Source organism: Oryx dammah, unplaced genomic scaffold (assembly GCF_014754425.2).
Source record: "Oryx dammah isolate SB20612 unplaced genomic scaffold, SCBI_Odam_1.1 HiC_scaffold_29, whole genome shotgun sequence".
NCBI classification, from domain to species: Eukaryota; Metazoa; Chordata; class Mammalia; order Artiodactyla; family Bovidae; genus Oryx; species Oryx dammah.
Window position 1 is genome coordinate 85557378 of NW_024070213.1, and position 19124 is coordinate 85576501.

The 19124-nt window shown below is 38.6% G+C and overlaps 1 protein-coding gene and 1 long non-coding RNA gene across 2 annotated transcripts in view; one reads left to right on the plus strand and one right to left on the minus strand.

Annotated features, from left to right (window-relative positions):
- LOC120858147 overlaps positions 1–12826 on the plus strand; it is a 19418-nt gene extending 6592 nt beyond the window's left edge. Inside the window, exon 3 of the long non-coding RNA XR_005719797.1 lies at positions 12816–12826. This is a non-coding gene — a long non-coding RNA (uncharacterized LOC120858147). The remainder of the gene's footprint in view (positions 1–12815) is intronic.
- A 4857-nt stretch (positions 12827–17683) lies between these two features.
- Positions 17684–18619, minus strand: LOC120858087 (olfactory receptor 8S1-like). Its single transcript, XM_040233952.1, has one exon. It carries the CDS (start codon positions 18617–18619, stop codon positions 17684–17686), a length of 936 nt encoding a protein of 311 aa, XP_040089886.1.
- Positions 18620–19124: the final 505 nt, after the last annotated feature.

Consider the following 19124-nt stretch of genomic DNA (forward strand, 5'->3'; position numbering starts at 1 on the left):
GGTGGGAGGGGGGTTCATGTTTGGGAACACATGTACAAAAAAAAAAAGAAGTAAATTACAGTAATGAAAAAAAAAAATAGAAAAGGCAGAGGAACCAGAGATCAAATTGCCAACATCTGCTGGATCATTGAAAAAGCAAGAGAGTTCCAGAAAAACATCTATTTCTGCTTTATTGACTATGCCAAAGCCTTTGACTGTGTGGATCACAATAAACTGTGGAAAGTTCTTCAAGAGATGAGAATACCAGACCACCTGACCTGACTCTTGAGAATCCTGTATGCAGGTCAGGAAGCAACAGTTAGAACTGGACATGGAACAACAGACTGGTTCCAAATAGGAAAAGGAGGACGTCAAGGCTGTATATTGTCACCCTGCTCATTTAAATTATATGCAGAGTACATCATGAGAAACAGTGGGCTGGAAGAAGCACAAGCTGGAATCAAGATTGCTGGGAGAAATATCAATAACCTCAGATATGCAGATGACACCACCCTTATGGCAGAAAGTGAAGAGGAACTAAAAAGCCTCTTGATGAAAGTGAAAGAGGAGAGTGAAAGAGTTGGCTTAAAGCTCAACATTCAGAAAATGAAGATCATGGCATCCGGTCCCATCACTTCATGGGAAATAGATGGGGAAACAGTGTCAGACTTTATTTTTTCGGGCTCCAAAACCACTGCACATGGTGACTGCAGCCATGAAATTAAAAGACGCTTATTGCTTGGAAGAAAAGTTATGACCAACCTAGATAGTATATTCAAAAGCAGAGACATTACTTTGCCAACTAAGGTCCATCTAGTCAAGGCTATGGTTTTTCCTGTGGTCATGTATGGATGTGAGAATTGGACTGTGAAGAAAGCTGAGCGCCGAAGAATTGATGCTTTTGAACTGCGGTGTTGGAGAAGACTCTTGAGAGTCCCTTGGACTGCAAGGAGATCCAACCAGTCCATTCTGAAGGAGATCAGCCCTGGGATTTCTTTGGAAGGAATGATGCTAAAGCTGAAGCTCCAGTACTTTGGCCACCTCATGCGAAGAGTTGACTCATTGGAAAAGACTCTGATGCTGGGAGGGATTGGGGACAGGAGGAGAAGGGGACGACAGAGGATGAGATGGCTGGATGGCATCACCGACTTGATGGACGTGAGTTTGGGTGAACTCCGGGAGTTGGTGATGGACAGGGAGGCCCGGTGTGCTGCAATTCATGGGGTCGCAAAGAGTCGGATACGACTGAGCGACTGAACTGAACTGAAAAGTTATAAAAATGTAAAAAGCAGAGCACAAGGGAGGTAGCCCAGAGATACTCCAGATATGCTGCTGTGGGAAGGCACCTGTCTCAATGGGTCACGATTGTTTCTTCCTCTCTTGTTGATCATTTGCTAAGTCATGTCTGATCCTTTGTGATCTCTTGGATTGTAGCCCGCCAGACTCCTCTGTCCATGGAATTCTCCAGGCAAGAATACTGGAGTGGGTAGCCATTCCCTTTCTCAGGGGATCTTCCCGACCCAGGGATTGAACCCAGGTCTCCCACGTTGCAGACAGATTCTTTACCGTCTGAGCCACAAGGGATGATGATTACTTTTTCCCCTCTACAAGTACATAATTAAGCTCTGTTTAAGAGGGCTGTATTCAGACCTTGTTACTTTCAGTGTTCTCAGCTAGCTAACTTGTGCTAACCTAGAAAATGCCCAAGTTCACTTGCTGTGACCTGACACTGAGACACAAACTCAGCATCAATATCACTATTCCAAGTTGCTGGCTCAGTCAGCTAGTTCATTCTGGCCTTCCTGTCTTGTGGCTGATGAAATTAATTACTTAAGCAAGATTGAGACTTTCTTCCTATTATTTCCTTACTTAGCAATTGAGCCTTTGTTAGATACCATGCATAATCAAATGAAGCAATGAGTAGACAAGTTGGCAGAATTCATTCAGATTCAGTGACAAAGATGTTTAATTGGCTTGTAAAATATGCACTGAGAACTATCAGGAAGGAGTTGGCACAGTGTACTGTTTATATTTTTTATTTTCTGTATAATGTGATGTTTTGACATCTTAAACTTTCTGGCAGGGGAGAGTCTGCCTCTCACCAGGGATAGCTAATTCTTAAAGATAGCAAAGGAATTAGTAGGGATCCACCTCCCAGAATTCTGGAAATAAAAGCAAAGTAAACAAATGGGACCTAATTAAAATTAAAAGCTTCTGCACAACAAAGGAAAATATAAGCAAAGTGAAAAGACAGCCTTCCGAATGGGAGAAAATAATAGCAAATGAAGCAACTGACAAACAACTAATCTCAAAAATATACAAGCAACTCCTGCAGCTCAATTCCAGAAAAATAAATGACCCAATCAAAAAATGGGCCAAAGAACTAAATAGACATTTCTCCAAAGAAGACATACAGATGGCTAACAAACACATGAAAAGATGCTCAACATCACTCATTATTAGAGAAATGCAAATCAAAACCACAATGAGGTACTACTTCACACCAGTCAGAATGTCTGCGATCCAAAAATCTGCAAGCAATAAATGCTGGAGAGGGTGTGGAGAGAAGGGAACCCTCCTACACTGTTGGTGGGAATGCAAACTAGTACAGCCACTATGGAGAAGAGTGTGGAGATTCCTTAAAAAATTGCAAACAGAACTGCCTTATGACCCAGCAATCCCACTGCTGGGCATACACACTGAGGAAACCAGAATTGAAAGAGATACATGTACCCCAATGTTCATCGCAGCACTGTTTATAATAGCCAGGACATGGAAACAACCTAGATGTCCCTCAGCAGATGAATGGAGAAGAAAGCTGTGGTACATATACACAATGGAGTATTACTCAGCCATTAAAAAGAATACATTTGAATCAGTTTTGATGAGATGGATGAAACTGGAGCCGATTATACAGAGTGAAGTAAGCCAGAAAGAAAAACACCAATACAGTATACTAACACATATATATGGAATTTAGAAAGATGGCAATGATGACCCTCTATGCAGGACAGCAAAAAAGACACAGATGTGTATAGCGGACTTTTGGACTCAGAGGAAGAGGGAGAGGGTGAGATGATTTGGGAGAATGGCATTGAAACATGTATAATATCATGTAAGAATCGAATTGCCAGTCTATGTCCGATGCAGGATATGGCACGCTTGGGGCTGGTACATGGGGATGACCCAGAGAGATGTTGTGGGGAGGTAGGTGGGAGGGGGGTTCATGTTTGGGAAAGCATGTACATCCGTGGTGGATTCATGTCAATGTATGGCAAAACCAATACAGAATTGTAAAGTAAAATAAAAAATAAATTAATTAATAAATTAAAAAAAAAACAAAGACAGCCTGCAAAATAAGAATGAAAAACAAAAATAAATAAATAAATAAATAAAATAAAATACACACTAACCAATTTGGAGTCTTATCTCCTCTATGTAACCCTTATACGCCAGGAAACAATATTTCTCTGCCTTAATCATCCCAGAGCCAAGTGCCAGCCTATTAGGGACCACCCCTATAAGCACTTCCCTGGTGGCTCAGATGGTAAAGCATCTGCCTACAATGCGGGAGACCTGGGTTCAATCCCTGGGTGGGGAAGATCTCCTGGAGAAGGAAATGGCACCCACTCCAGTATTCTTGCCTGGAAAATCTCATAGACGGAGGAGCCTGGTAGGCTACAGTCCATGGGGTCGCAGAGTCAGACATGACTGAGCGACTTCACTTTCACTTTTCCAGTGAAAACCCAGTGAAGACTCTGGGCCATGCTCTCTCTGTGTCCCCTTCTGCTCCTCGCCAGTGCTGGTGCTCCCCCACATGATCCTCTGGGGTGTGCCCTGCCTACTGTTTCTAGTACCTGTCAGTAAAGTAGATTCTGTTTTCTTGAAACTCTCCTGTGATTCTTCCTGCTGCCTGAGACATACCTAGGGTCAAGTCATCAAGTTTCTTATTAGCTCTGTTTCTCATTAGCCATTAGATTTTTGGAAAGTCTTTACATCTTCTTTATCTCTATTTTCTGATCCATAAAATGCCCTCTACTAATATCTCTCTTACATGGTTTTAAGAAGTTATTTATATAACTTATGTACAGTGCTCAGCATACATTGGTTATAATTAAGCCTCTTTGTTATTCATTGCCTTAGCTTTAATCTCTCAATATTCTCAAGGACAGAAGAGTTCATTTTAAAGGCAGATCCGAACATGCTAGTAAACAGAGAAATAAAAACCAGATCAAAGAGGGAGAGGTGGAGATGGATGATCTCACTGTAAGAAATGAGCTGCAGGAAAACTCAAAGGCAAAGCACAGGGCAGGGAGGACATGAAGAGGAAGAGTAGTGATAAGTGACTTGAGGGAAACCTAGCTCTCCTCTTCCCCAGTGAAGAAGGCCCTTTACATGCTCTCACCTGTTCATGGAATGTGTCAATAAATCATGCAGGAAGAGAAGATCAACAATTGTTTTCTCTGAAGAAAAGGTTTTGTCTGTCTACATGCCAGTATTAGAGGGGGAGGGGAAAAAAAGGTACATTAGTGCATGTGCTGGGAGTCTTCCTGGCTAAGATTTCAAAATTCTTTAGGCTCTTATTAATATAAACTTGGGCTGCTCTGAATTCCAAGAAAAGTACATCAGTTCAGTTCAGTCACTCAGTCATGTCCGACTCTTTGCGACCCCATGAATCGCAGCACGCCAGGCCTCCCTGTCCATCACCATCTCCCGGAGTTCACTCAGACTCACGTCCATCGAGTCGGCCATCTCATCCTCAGTCGTCCCCTTCTCCTCCTGCCTCCAGTCCCTCCCACCATCAGAGTCTTTTCCAATGAGTCAACTCTTCTCATGAGGTGGCCAAAGTACTGGAGCTTCAGCTTTAGCATCATTCCTTCCAAAGAAATCCCAGGGCTGATCTCCTTCAGAATGGACTGGTTGGATCTCCTTGCAGTCCAAGAGACTCTCAAGAGTCTTCTCCAACACCACAGTTCAAAAGCATCAATTCTTCAGTGCTCAGCTTTCTTCACAGTCCAATTCTCACATCCATACATGACCACAGGAAAAACCATAGCCTTGACTAGATGGACCTTAGTCGGCAAAGCAATGTCTCTGCTTTTGAATATACTATCTAGGATGGTCATAACTTTTCTTCCAAGGAGTAAGTGTCTTTTAATTTCATGGCTGCAGTCACCATGTGCAGTGATTTTGGAGCTCCCCAAAATAAAGTCTGACACTGTTTCCCCTGTTTCCCCATCTATTTCCCATGAAGTGAAGGGACCGGATGCCATGATCTTCGTTTTCTGAATGTTGAGCTTTAAGCCAACTTTTTCGCTCTCCTCTTTCACTTTCATCAAGAGGCTTTTTAGCTCCTCTTCACTTTCTGCCATAAGGGTGGTGTCATCTGCATATCTGAGGTTATTGATATTTCTCCCAGCAATCTTGATTCCAGCTTGTGTTTCTTCCAGTCCAGCGTTTCTCATGATGTACTCTGCATATAAGTTAAATAAGCAGGGTGACATAGAAATACAATTTTGAAAAGTTCTGATTCTCAGCATATGAATATTTGAGTGACGACTCAGACCATTTTAAAGCCAGTTACACCGTTGCTTTTCACTATTTTCTCTTATTGTTCTACTTTCCCAACGGTATTATTCAAATAAAGCCCTGTCAGATCTAAACATGGAGAAGGCAATGGCATCCCACTCCAGTACTCTTGCCTGGAAAACCCCATGGACAAAGGAGCCTGGTGGGCTGCAGTCCATGGGGTCGCATAGAGTCGGACACGACTGAAGCAATTTAGCAGCAGCAGCAGCAGCAGCAGGATCACCAGAGTAAACAAATTGTAAGATTTGGAAATAATTATTAGAAGGATGCTTGAAATTCAGATTTTGTAGGTGTAAGTACTTCTGATGAAAAGTGATGGGTGTTATTGTGAGAGTTGGTAGCTAAGATGAGGTAGAAGTTTCAGTCTCTGGCATAGTAGAGGACAAAGTCTAGGGTGCTGAGCTAGTGGGTAAGGACTGTTTTCCTGTTTTATTATTTTTTGTTTTATTTTTTAATTCTACTCCATTTTCTTTAATGTTTACTTTTAAATTTAAATAAAATTCACTGAAAAAATGTTTCCATTTAAGGTAACCAGATGAATTATAAATCTAGTTGACTGTTGGAAGAAACAGCCTTATATTTGAAAAAAGAAGCTGTTCCCTGCAACAGAGTAATACCTGGTTGGATATTCTATGCCCAGCTTAAACTCCTTTTGATAGTTGTTTTTAATTTTAAAAATTTATTTATTTTACTTTACATATTTTTTTTTTTTTTTTTTACTTTACAATTCTGTATTGGTTTTGGCATAGATTGACATGAATCCACCACAGGTGTACATGCGTTCCCAAACATATGTTTTTGCCATACGTTGACTTGAATCTGCCATGAGTGTCCTTTTAATAGTTTTATAACCTGGCTCTGCATTGTCAATGTCTCAGCCAGCATGGAAAGTCTACATGGCAACCCAACCTTATGTCACATTCCAAGACCTGCCCATGTTCTGCTTTGTTCTGACCTCCCTGACTTGTAACCTCAGGCTCTGGGTAATTATTCTATAATGCTGTCCAAGTCTAGCCCACACTGGCCTTTCCTTCTAACTCAAGACAATCATATTCGGCTGACTGAGGGAATTAGGGTTTCTCTTCCCTTGACTGCTAACCAAGCACTAGATGACTATGTTCAATTACCTGTCTAAGTAACCAGGAGCAGCAGGTGGTGGCATCAATCTCAATCAATTTGAGATCCAATGACAAATTATTCACATCTGGGGAAAATTACTGAACTTGTATAGTTAGTGTTGAAAATCCTAAATTAGAGCACAATGGGGCAGCTCAATTTTCTACTGAAAATTAATATTTGTATTGAAATATGCTGGCAATAAGGAATGATGAATTATGTATATTATTCTTCCAATATATGCTTATTTATTTCTGGTTATTTGAGAAATATGTTATAAAAATAATGGCTGAAATTGTTATATTTTGCTCATTAATTTAGATCTGGTCACAGTGTCCACTGGGGCTCCTGGTATGTAGATCATCACACTATGTCCAGAGGATACAGTCAAAGCAGCTAGTATATAACTGAAATATGAAATCCTTTATGTCTGGTAAAAAGCTCACATTACTAAGAGTTTGAACGGGTTGGGAGTGCTGTGCCTCTTTGACATGATTTCAGGGCAATACAAAGAAAAACCCCTTTTATATCTCCAACCTCCATATATATCCTTACTTATTGGCTACAAAAGATTCTATAAATTATGGAGAAAAATCTACCCCTACAACAAGGCCAAAGATGGGCTAAGCTTGCATAATATATTTGCACACATGAGACACACTGACAGGAGGAAGAGTTTCTGTCCAGGGGGCTTGACTTCTGCAGAAGTAGAACATCGGATTTCTTTTTAGAAGAATATTTGTAGATACTCTCAAAATAAATATGTAAAATAATAAAAAATAAACCATATTATTGTGGCTGATGTTTTAAGTGTCACCATTAGTGATTTCTTTCTTCTGTTGTTTCTAAACATAAAATGTCAACACTTTGGAAAGCATGACATAGCAGTTTTGCCTAGAAAATCCCATGGACAGAGGAGCCTGGTAGGCTCCAGTCCATGGGGTCACAAAGAGTCGGACACGACTGAGCGACTTCACTTTCCTTCACCATAGTTCACTGGATCCTATCCAAAGGAAAAACAGCTAAGGACTGATCATTACAGAATGAAATATGACTTTATCTCATGTTTATCAGAAGATATTATCAGAGAACATTAATAAGTGTATGAATGAGTAAGGAGGAAAAGGAGAAAGTGGTTCAGTGTATTATCAATGTGGGAAGATAAGCCTGATCCATAAAGAGCTTAAAGTCCTAGGTTTATGAAGAGGCACCTGATATGAAGGAAAAAACCTAAAACCAGAGCTAAACAGGTATTAGAGACAGGCATAACCTATTTTATAATTATACCTAGACTGTGCCTTGATCTTGCCCCACTGGTCTCAGGGCTAGGCCATCTGAAGTTTATTTGAATTGCAGATAAAGCAACCCCCAAAGCTCATAAGACTACAATTGATGAGGAGAGAGTTGAAGGCATGAAGAATGGGAAATGTGCTCCTAATGGCCTACCATATCCCTATGTGGGTTCCTCGCAGCTTTTTCAAGATAAAACATAGACTTTATGCCTGAAGTTCACTAAGTGGACTGGAATGTTGCCAGCATCCTGCAGTTTAGAGACAGACACATCTGGTATAACCCAATTGTGTCATTTACTATCTATTTAACTTTTGTGATACTGCTTGGTATTTTAAATCATAATTTTTTCACATGTGAATTGAATAAACATGGGGGAAGTAATGTATATCTTACATTTGGAAGGATAGAGTTAGTTTATACGTAAAGAACTGGAAACAAGATTTCTGACATACTATAATTATTAATTCATACCAGGAAGAGGAAGAAGAAGGATACTGCAGAGAGGGAGATCAAAGCATCTTAGGGAAGAGATAATATGAGGTTGTTTGCAGAAGAGCTGTCCCTAGACCTGGAACAGTGTTATGACAGGACAGCATTGAGGAGTTGAGAGGCTTCAAAGGGAAGCTAAGTCTCTTAGGAAGCAAGAAGACAGGAAAGGAGTGAAGGGAAGAGGGAAGTACCTTAAAGAGTAGGTTAGGAGGGTAAAAAGCATCAGAGGATTCAGTAGAACATTTTCATGCTCTTGGTTTCTGGTGGAAATTATCCTGGAGTGTTGAGTCAATAGGTGAAAAGATCAGAGAGCAAGTGATATTCTTTAGGAAAAGATGTACTGTAACTTCCTAATTCTGGGAGTAGACATAGTTTTCTTTTTAGGCAGCTGAGTGAAAGGGAGAGAAAAAAGAAATACATTAGCACAGTCTTCAAAAAGCACATCACTGGTAGAGAAAGTGTTCAGAATCTTTTTTTTTTTTTTTTAACTTTACAATACTGTATTGGTTTTGCCATACATCAACATGAATCTGCCACGGGTGTACATAAGTTCCCACGAATCTTACTTGTGCTCTTAGCCTATCCTGGCTTTGAAGAAAAGACAGGGAAAATATCTTGAAAATTCCAAGTTCTTGACAGGCTGTATTAATCGCTCTCATAGTGTTTCAAGTTTGATCTGGGTAGTAAGTACAAGATCATTAGTTCAAACCTTTTCCTCAATGACTATAAACATGTTGCTGATAGCATTACCTGAACAAAGGATTCTGATGTCTAGCCAATCAAAAGAGCAGTTGGTTTAGGCTGAACTAAGGAACCTCTGGGTTCCTTAGTTCCCTGACTCAATAATGTACATTCATAGGAATACGGGTTATTGAGCTTGAAGCAAAAGTCTAGACTCATTTGCCAAGAAGCTTGAACTTTTAAAAAGTCATGTGGGATTTTCTCATGTGTGACCTTTTCAACTTGTGGACTCAAGCAATCAGCTTGAACTCTTAGATGAACTTTCCTGCTAGTCTTCTGGGAACTAAAGAGAGGCATGGTAGGAGAAGTGAATTTGGAACCTGTGAAGAAAGCCAGAATTTTCCCTCAGGGACATAGAGGCCATGTGGACCCAGAGAATTAACTTGGGATCTGAAACTAGACTCATGGATAACCTCCAGATTATCTTCTCATGTGTATGTGAAAGTCAACTGGATTTAATGTTAATCAGCATTAATATTAATCAAATGAGGTAACTTTTTAAAATTAGTATCTTATTATGTAAGAAATAGATGATTGTGGTATAGTGTACAAGCAAAACATAAGCTTTAATATCTTTCCTGTGACAGCTCCTATTCTCACCTAACCTCATAGACTGGGAAACCAGTAGGGGAGAAGTTTCCAGTTGTTAAAGATTCCTGGTCGAATTGCACCCAGAAACTGGGAAGATATCCATAGGAATCAGGATTGTGCTGGCCTTATGAAATACAATGGGGTTCCCTTGTGACTCAGCTGGTAAAGAATCTGCCTGCACTGCGGGAGACCTGGGTTCGATCCCTGGGTTGGGAAGGTCCCCTGGAGAAGGAAAAGGCTACCCACTCCAGTATTCTGGCCTGGAGAATTCCATGGACAGTATAGTCCTTGGGGTCACAAAGAGTCGGACATGACTGAGCAACTTTCATTTCACTATGAAATACAAGAACAGCAATGATATTTTCTGATGCCAAGGAATTATTGTTATCTAAAGGACCAATATTAAATAGATGTCAAGAGGTTTTCATAATTTACTGCATATGATTACCTGCATAAATGGCTCCATGTCACTTTAGTAAAGTGGGAAGAAAGGCTCAAGGTATTTACCTATGTACTATGTACATCTGTGTAAAAGTATTCACTGTGACATCATTTATAATAGCACAAATACCCATGAGTAGAGACTGGACACTCACAGGATGAAGTGCTTTTAAGCTGCAAAAGGAATGGGAAAGATCTCCGTGGGTTGCTGTGGAGTGATATCCAGAATATATATATATATTGTTAAGTCAAAGCAAAACACAGGGCGGTCTAAACAGTGTGCTAACTTCTGAGTAGCAAGCACACACCCATGTGCATACAATGCACATGATTTGTTTAACTTTCAAAAAACATTAGAAGTATTGGATAAAACTAATTTATATAGGAAGATGGAGAAAACAAACAGGATGGGGGAAACAAAGATAAGAGTGATATGCATTAAATGTACTTTGTTATACAGTATTGATTTCTGAGTAAAACTTCTGAGTTTTACAAAAGATTAAAAATCCTGAAGTTAAAAACAATCTAAAACAAATGATCCTTGCTGTATATCAAAGTAGTGGTATGACAACAATAGAAAAGAATTATTTCAACTGACCTTAGATTATGGGATTTTGACTGGGCCGCCTCAGTGAGAGAGATTTCATTCAGTGGTCTTTTTTTAGTAATAATACTGGTGCTGTTTTTTGAAACTATTAGATTTATGTTTGAAAGATGAAATAAATATCATGCTAATATTGTTAGGAATACATATTTCAGCACAAGAGCAAATGAAAAACCAATGCTTATCGCTGTATCAGTTTCAGCTGCAATATTTCACTCCTGCGAGACTCTAAATTATAGAACTCTCAATTAATATAGATTAACTATAGGCAGAAACTAACTTGATAAACTATATTTCCTTTCACTTCTGCTTGGAGGCAGGAGTTTTGGCCAGAACTCATTTCTCACAGGGCTTTTCAGAAATGGGCAGTCAGCACCCACCAATATCTTATATTTTTACTATCTTTTTCTCTAATGTTATGTCATCAGTTGGCACGTGGACTGCCTTTCAAGCTGTCATGGAAGAAACTTTGATCAGATAATTTACTATAGCTTACCTAGGCTTACCTAGGGTGCTGTACTTTCTACTCTGCAGTCTCTAAATCTTTACTGCCTGTTGCTTGACTGCTTGTGCCAAACCTATGACACATAAGTTTTATTTGAGCACTCCACTTTCTGGAGTCAAATTCTATATTCCTTAGGATAAAATTTATTCACAAGTATCTGAGACTGAAATGATAATAGCTTAAACAATACAGAATTTTATTTTAGTCATATAAAAGCCCAGAGGTAGCAATTCAGGGTGGGTATGATGACTTTATTGCCCCAAATCTTTAGCTTCCAAGCAGTTCGTATTTGCACTTGTATGAAAGACCTCCATTCCCAAAGTCATGGGACAACATGTTGTGGACAACATGGGTATTCCAGCTCCTGCATTATAAATGCAGTCTAGCAACAAAAGGAGAAAGATGCAAGATGTGGAAAACGGCAAGAAACAAACAGCACTCTTTGAAGGATGGCTCCTTGAAACTTTCACAGTATACCTTATTGGTCTGATTTCAATCACATTGTTATACATAGCTCCAAGAAAGACTTGCTAAAGAATTATTCTGTATATACATAAGCCTGGATAAAGAAGTGTAATAATTCTGTGATGAGGCAAAAAAACAGAACAAGCATTTGGTGACAACAAGCAATTTCTACCACACACAGGGCATATGATTAATATAAAATGCAAAATGATAACCAGAAAATAAGGCTATAGAATAATATCAATTATAAATATTGGCACAAAATTTCTGAATAAACCAAAAGCAAAAGGAACATAGCAATGGATGGATTCCAAAATAGGATGTTTTGAGGTTGAATAAAATAATTAAAAAGAATAATAGTGGTTCTGGGGTAATGTTGCTGAAGGAGCCTTATTTTGCCAAATATTAACACTTTAATAAAAAAGATAAATAGAACATTGATTTAAAAATTTAGAAACCACAAACTTACCTCAGATTTAATGTGTGATTCAATTGCTATTTTAGTTCAGGTAGAAAATATCTTATCGAACCTGGACTGGCGATTCATTTCTTATATGATATTATACATGTTTTCATGCCATTCCCCCAATCATCCCACCCTCTCCCTCTCCCACAGAGTCCAAAAGACTGTTCTATACATCATCAATTGTAACCAGAGTACCACTCTGGTGGAGGGGGCGGGTGTTAATAACAGGGAAGGCTGCATACATGGGAACAGGAGGTACATGGAAAATCTCTATATATTCCTCTCAAATTCTGTCAATCTAAAACTGCTAAAAAAAATAAAGTATCTTAAAAAATGAAAAAACAGAAAATATCTTATTTATCAATGTTGCTGTCATAGTTGTTATCCATCATACCCTAATATAGTTAGACACCTATTTCACACCAAGTACAAACATGAATTCCAATGATTATAGATACAAATGTAAAAAAATTAAATTTAAAACTAAGTGTAAGGAAGCATATCTAGGGAACTTTTTAAATTCAAAGGTGAATTAGACCTTTATCTCAATGGGTAAAGAGATTTATTGTTTGAAGAAAATAAATTATGTATGAACATGTAAAAACTAAAACTTTTACCTGGCAAAAGATACCATAAATAAAGACAAGAACAACAACAACAAAACAGAAAAAACACCTACTACATAGAATATGAATGTCAATATACATGAAATGTGAAATGCTCTAAAACTGATTAAAGGCTACAGAAAACAAGCTGAAAGAAAAAATTGGCTGAGGACATGACCTTTGCAAAAGATCAAATGCAAAGAACAATATAATATGTGAAAATATGTGAAAAGATGTTAACATTGCCTAGTGGCAGTGGGATGCAAATTGAAATAAAAATGAAATAGCACGATGTAGTAACCTATAACATTGCAGGCTCAGTGCAATGGACACTCTTGTCTGGTAGAGTTGTGAAGTGTTAGTGCATATCCAGAAAACAATTTGGTGACATCAATTAAAATTGGAAAAATACAAACACTTTACAGTGCTACTTTTGGGAATCAGAAAGAAATGCCAAAGAAATAAAAACATTTAAATTTTACAGTATGTACTCAAAAATATTTACTATAGCATTTTTGTACTGGTTAAAAAATGGAAGCAAAGAGAGCCTAAATGTAAGAGAATGGTTTGAGAAACTGTGGCACATTTATAAGAGAATTTTTTGCTGATACACACAAAAGTAATGAATTAGAGCTGGCCATTTGAGGTGTAGTATGTTTTATATAAATTATTCATGAATGAAAAGCAAACAGAAGTATATAATATATACAGTTTTTATACAAAGGTGGAAAACTTTTATTTACCATATATATATATATATGTATATGCATATGGGTACATAAGTTTGAATGTGAATCTATAAACCCAGAGAAAGCTAAGAAAGATACACTTTGTGGTTAACATGGATTATCTTGAGTAGGAGAATAAGCAGGAGAAGATGTGGAAAGGCTGGCAAGCCAAAAAATCCCCAGGAAATAGACTGTAATATGATGTGCTACCATTCAAGTGTTTGAATAAAATGATGTCTGAATAAAAGAACATAGACATGTAAAAATAGTTCAAAAAACACTACTACACAGAAATTAAATTGACTCTCCTTGGTTAAGAAAAAAATTTTCTCAGAAGTATTCTCTAGATTATTAGAGATAAAAAGTCTTCTATTTATTTTTTTCAACATGCAATTCTTTCCTTTCCTGATTCTGATCTCGTCTTTCAAGCCATGTTGGTTTTGAATCCTGGATCTCAAGAGAGCAACATGGAAGAATAATATGAGTGGTAACTAACTTTCTTCCATTTGGGAGTCACAGTATGCTGGGGCAAGAGAAAACGTGCTGGTTTTAGAGAGGTAGGAGGTTCATGATTCTCCAGGCCTTTCAAATTCTTCATCATGACATTATTCTGCTATTCCATGATGTTGAGATGATGTAATTCCCAGGTCAACATCCATTTCTCTCATAAGCAACCTGCTGTGGTAGTGAAGTCACTGAATCAGTCTCTGAAGTTAGTTTTGAATAGTCTCTGTTTAACATCTATAAAAGGTCATGTATTTGTTCAGCATAGGGAAAGTCCCTGAACTTAATTCTATACCTGAAGGTCAAAAATCAAGAAATTTTTTTTTGATGTTGAGTTGTACCAGGTGTTTATATATGTTGGATACTAATCCCTTGTCAGCCATACCATTTGCAAATATTTTCTCCCAACAACCTGATTTTAAAAATGTACAGATAAGCTAGACATTTTTCAAAGAGGAAATGTAGATGGCCAAAAGGCACATGAAAAGATGTCCAACATCACTAATTATTAGAGAAGTGCAAATCAAAACCATGAGGAGATATTACCTCACACCTGTCAGGATGGCTATCATCAAAAAGTCTACAAATGGAAAACCTTAGGGAGGATGTGGAGAAAAGGGATACCCTGTACACTGTTTTTAGAAATATGAATTGGTTTAGCCACCATGAGAAACAGTACGGAGATTCCTCCAAAAAACTAATAGAACTACCATATGACTCAGAAATTTCCACTCCTGAGTATATAGCCCCAAACGCCTAAAACACAAATTAACAAGATACATGCACCCCAATGTTCAGAGCAGCATTATTTACAATTGCCAAGACATGGAAATAACCTAAAAGTCCATCAACAGATGCATGGATATAGAAGATGTGTGTGATAAAAATATACACATATACATACAATGGAATACTACTCAGCCATGAAAAGAACAAACTTTTGCCATTTGTAGCAACATGTATTCACTTGGAAGGCATAATACTAAGTGAAATAACTCAGAAAAAGAGAAATACTGCATGAGATCACTTATATGAGGGGTATAAAAAATACAACAAAGTACTAACATAACAAAAAAGAAGCAGACTCGGAGACAGAGAAAAATCTAGTGGTTACTAGGGTGGAGGAGGAGCAACATAAGGGTTGGGAGTGAAAGGTAAAAACTATTAGGTGTGTAAGATAGGCTCAAGGATATATTGTATAAAACAGGGAATATATCTAACATTTTGTGATAACTGTAAATGGAAAGTAACCTTTATAACTGTATAAAAATTTAAAAATCAAGAAATGAAAGAATTGTCTTAACAATAGAAGTTCCTGTGGCCTTGGCATTCCTTTTTCTCTTGTACTAGCTTAATGTTAGCAAATTTCCCTTACTACAGGGCTTAGTACAGTGTCCATGATCTTAGACGATGGGTCTTAAAATACAAGTGGCAATTACACATTATGAGTAGTAATGATGGACAGATGACTGACTTCATTGTACCTGTCTTAGCACGATTATAAATACTAAATATCCTCATTTCCCTGAGAGTTGTTGTCTACAGATCAATTTCCCAGCTCTAATTTTAAAACTAATCAGTTTTCTTTGAAAGAAACAGAAACTGACTGAAGATAGCTTAACTAAAGGGAGAAAAATACATTTTTGGAAAAAAGGACAGTTCACAAAATAGAAGAGGAAGCATGGCAATTACTGTCTTTTCCAAAATCTTAACCAAATATCTATATCCAAATACTTTCACCATTTATCTGTTGCATTTCACCCAAATTTCTGTTGCTTGAACCTCACTTTTTATATCTGTATCAACTACCATTCTTTGTTTATAAGCAACTAACCCAATAGAAAATATAATTACAGAAAGTACTTGTGAGCCTCATAGACTTAGTGGAAGCAGCACTTCAGTGATTGGAGAGTATGGACGCAACTCAAACTGCATGGGTTAAGACTCCAGCTCCACCATTTCCTTGCTCTGAATTTCTGGACAGTATATAAGCATCCTGAGTCTCATTTACTCGCTAGTAAAGGAAAGCTAACAATAAATGCATCTCCTTAAGTATGATAATAAAAATTAGATAACAGATAATAAAAGTTAGGTGCCCGACTCTCTGCAACCCTATGGACTGCGACCCACCAGGCTCCTCTGTCCATGGGATTTTCCCGGCAAGGATACTTGAGTGGATTGCCATTTCTTCCTCCAGGAAATCTTCCTGACCCAGGGATAGAACCGATGTCTCCTGTGTATCCTGCATTGGAGGCTGATTCTTCACTGCTGAGCCACTGGGGAAGCTCCACTGAGCAAGATTATTATTAATAGCTTTCTATTGCTGCCATAAAACACATGACCACAAACTCAAATGACACAAATATATTTTCTGATAAGCTTTTTAGGTCAGAAATATGGGTGGGCTCAACTGATTTTTTGATGTGGGTCACACAAGGCCAAAAGCAGGTCAGCAGGCCTTACCTGGAGGGTTGGAAGAGACACCAGGTTGTGGGCAGAATTCAGTTCATGAATTCCATGGACTGAAGTTCCTATTTCTTTCCTGGTTTTGGCTGGGAGTTGTTTTTAGCTTTAGGAATCACCCACAGTCTCTGGCTCACAGACCCATGCCAGCAATGGTGGTTTGAGTCTTTGTGATGTCTATATTACCTTAAAAGACCTTTCTTTTCTGCCTCATCATAACTGCCTACAGCTGGAGAAGTTTCTCTGTGTTCAAGGATTCATGTGATTAGGTTGAGCCCACCTGGATAATCTACAATACCCAAGCCCTTTTAAGGTCTATAACCTTGTTCATCTGTCCAGTCCTTCTTGCCACATAACGCATTCACAAGTTCCAGGGATTATGAGATCATCTTCGAGGGGCCAGTCTGTCTATCCCAGGTACTTAGTACACTTTGTGACATGAGTTAAGAAATGTAACAAATTGGCTAACTTTACCATATCTATTAAAAACATGACCTCAGGAAGGATAAGTGCCAGGGGAACAGGGTTTCACAGTCTCTTTAGGCACTATAGTCAGATTTTCTTCTGAATGATGGGTGTGTTGTTGTTGTTTGTTCCTGCTCAATATTTGAATTTTCTACAGAAAGATTCTAAGTAACATCACTTGGGATTTTCTTTCACTCCTTGCCTGAATGCACTGTCAGAAGAAAAGGGTAGAATAGTTGGTCTAGCCTGGAATATAGGATCATCTCACTCTATGGCTGTATAAATTTGAGAAAATCAGTTTTCCAAGGGATTTGGAATGTAATTATTCAAAGACACATGAAGGAGGAATAACACGAGCAACAAATGTTCACAAAATATGAATATTAAATCAACATTTTAACAAAATAATCCTGTAAAAAAAAAGAATTATCTGATTCATTTCTCCTTTGCCAAATAAGACTAAACCTGAATCATCCCAAGAGTTTCCTATCCTTTTTGGAAGCATTTCCAAGGAAATAATCGCTTTATGTTCCCTGTAACATCTGGCAGCCTGGACAATCAAGAAACTCTCCTTAAAGTCCATTGTTTGATCATGTAGCACAGTAGTTCAACTTCTCTTTCATAATCATTTTGTGTATACTACAAAAGAGAATGAAAGTATTTTCTAAACACTCTTCCCATAGCTGCCTTCACCTCCTTGTTCTGCAGGCTATAGATGAGAGGATTCAGCATGGGAGTGATCACGCTGTATTGCAAGGAGAAGATCATCTCCAGGGCAGAACCTGAGGTTGGCAACAGATAGCTGAGGAAACCTGAGCCATAAAACAAGATCACAGTAGTGAGGTGGGAGGAGCAGGTCGAGAAGGCCTTACTTCTGCCCGAAGCGGAGCTGATGCTTAGCACAGTGGAGACAATGCGGGCATAGGAAGAAGCAATCATCACAAAGGTTCCAAAAAAATGCAGGACAGAAGAGCAAAGCAGGAGCGTGAAATTGGTGGAGGTATCAGAGCAAGACAGAGGGAAGAGAGAAGACAGCTCGCAGCTGAAGTGGGGAATAGTTTGGTCCTCACAGTAGTCTAAATTGACAGCCAGGAGGAGGTTGATGAGAGCATCCACAAAGGCCAGGCCCCAGGAGCCCCACACCAGCCCAACACAGAGCTGGTTGTTCATCACCTGGCCGTAAAGCAGAGGGGAGCTGATGGCTACGTAGCGGTCATAGGCCATCACAGCCAGCAGACAGGCTTCAGTGCCCCCGGTGGTAAACACAAAGAAGGCCTGAGCCAGGCAGCTCTCTACAAAGATGGTTTTACTTTCAGAAAGTAGATTTTCCAGCATCTTGGGGACTGTGACAGATGAATGGCAGAGATCCAGAAAGGAGAGCTGTCTCAAAAAGAAGTACATGGGTGTGTGGAGGTGAAAATCAGCCCATATCATCAGCAGCATCAAGAAATTTCCCATCAGAGTGAGGAGGTAAATCAGAAGGAACATCACAAAGAGTACAGCCTGAATATGTGGGTCAATAGATAGTCCAAGGAGAATGAACTCATTGACAGCACTATGGTTTTTCATTATCATATACAGAAGTGTTCTTTCTGGAAAACAAAAAAAGAATATCCACATCAAAAGTCCTTTAATGCTTCTTCGTTACCCCAGCACCTAGATCTTACTCTGCATAAATGTTGTCTTCATTACTGTCCCACAATCCATATTCAGATACTTAAAAGCTCACTTCCTGCTCATTATCATACCATACATGTTTTAAATCAACCACATTACTATTTTTTTTATTAAAATCTTTTTTTGAACTAGATTACTTTTATATGGCTTATACTGATACATTTGAAAAGGAAAGTCTATTGACATTAGAGGAGGATGAAGAAAAACAGAGCATTAAATCTAGGTGAAAAGGACTTTGAAGCAAGGGCACTTTGTCTATTCTATATCTAGGAGGGAAGGTCATAAGTGGAGGAAGTTAAGGGAGTTTCCATTCGATTGTTTCCATTTGTTTTCAATAAAGTATAAATGAATTCATTGGTTATACATGTGAATGTCTGTGAGCATGCCCATAGGCACACAAGAA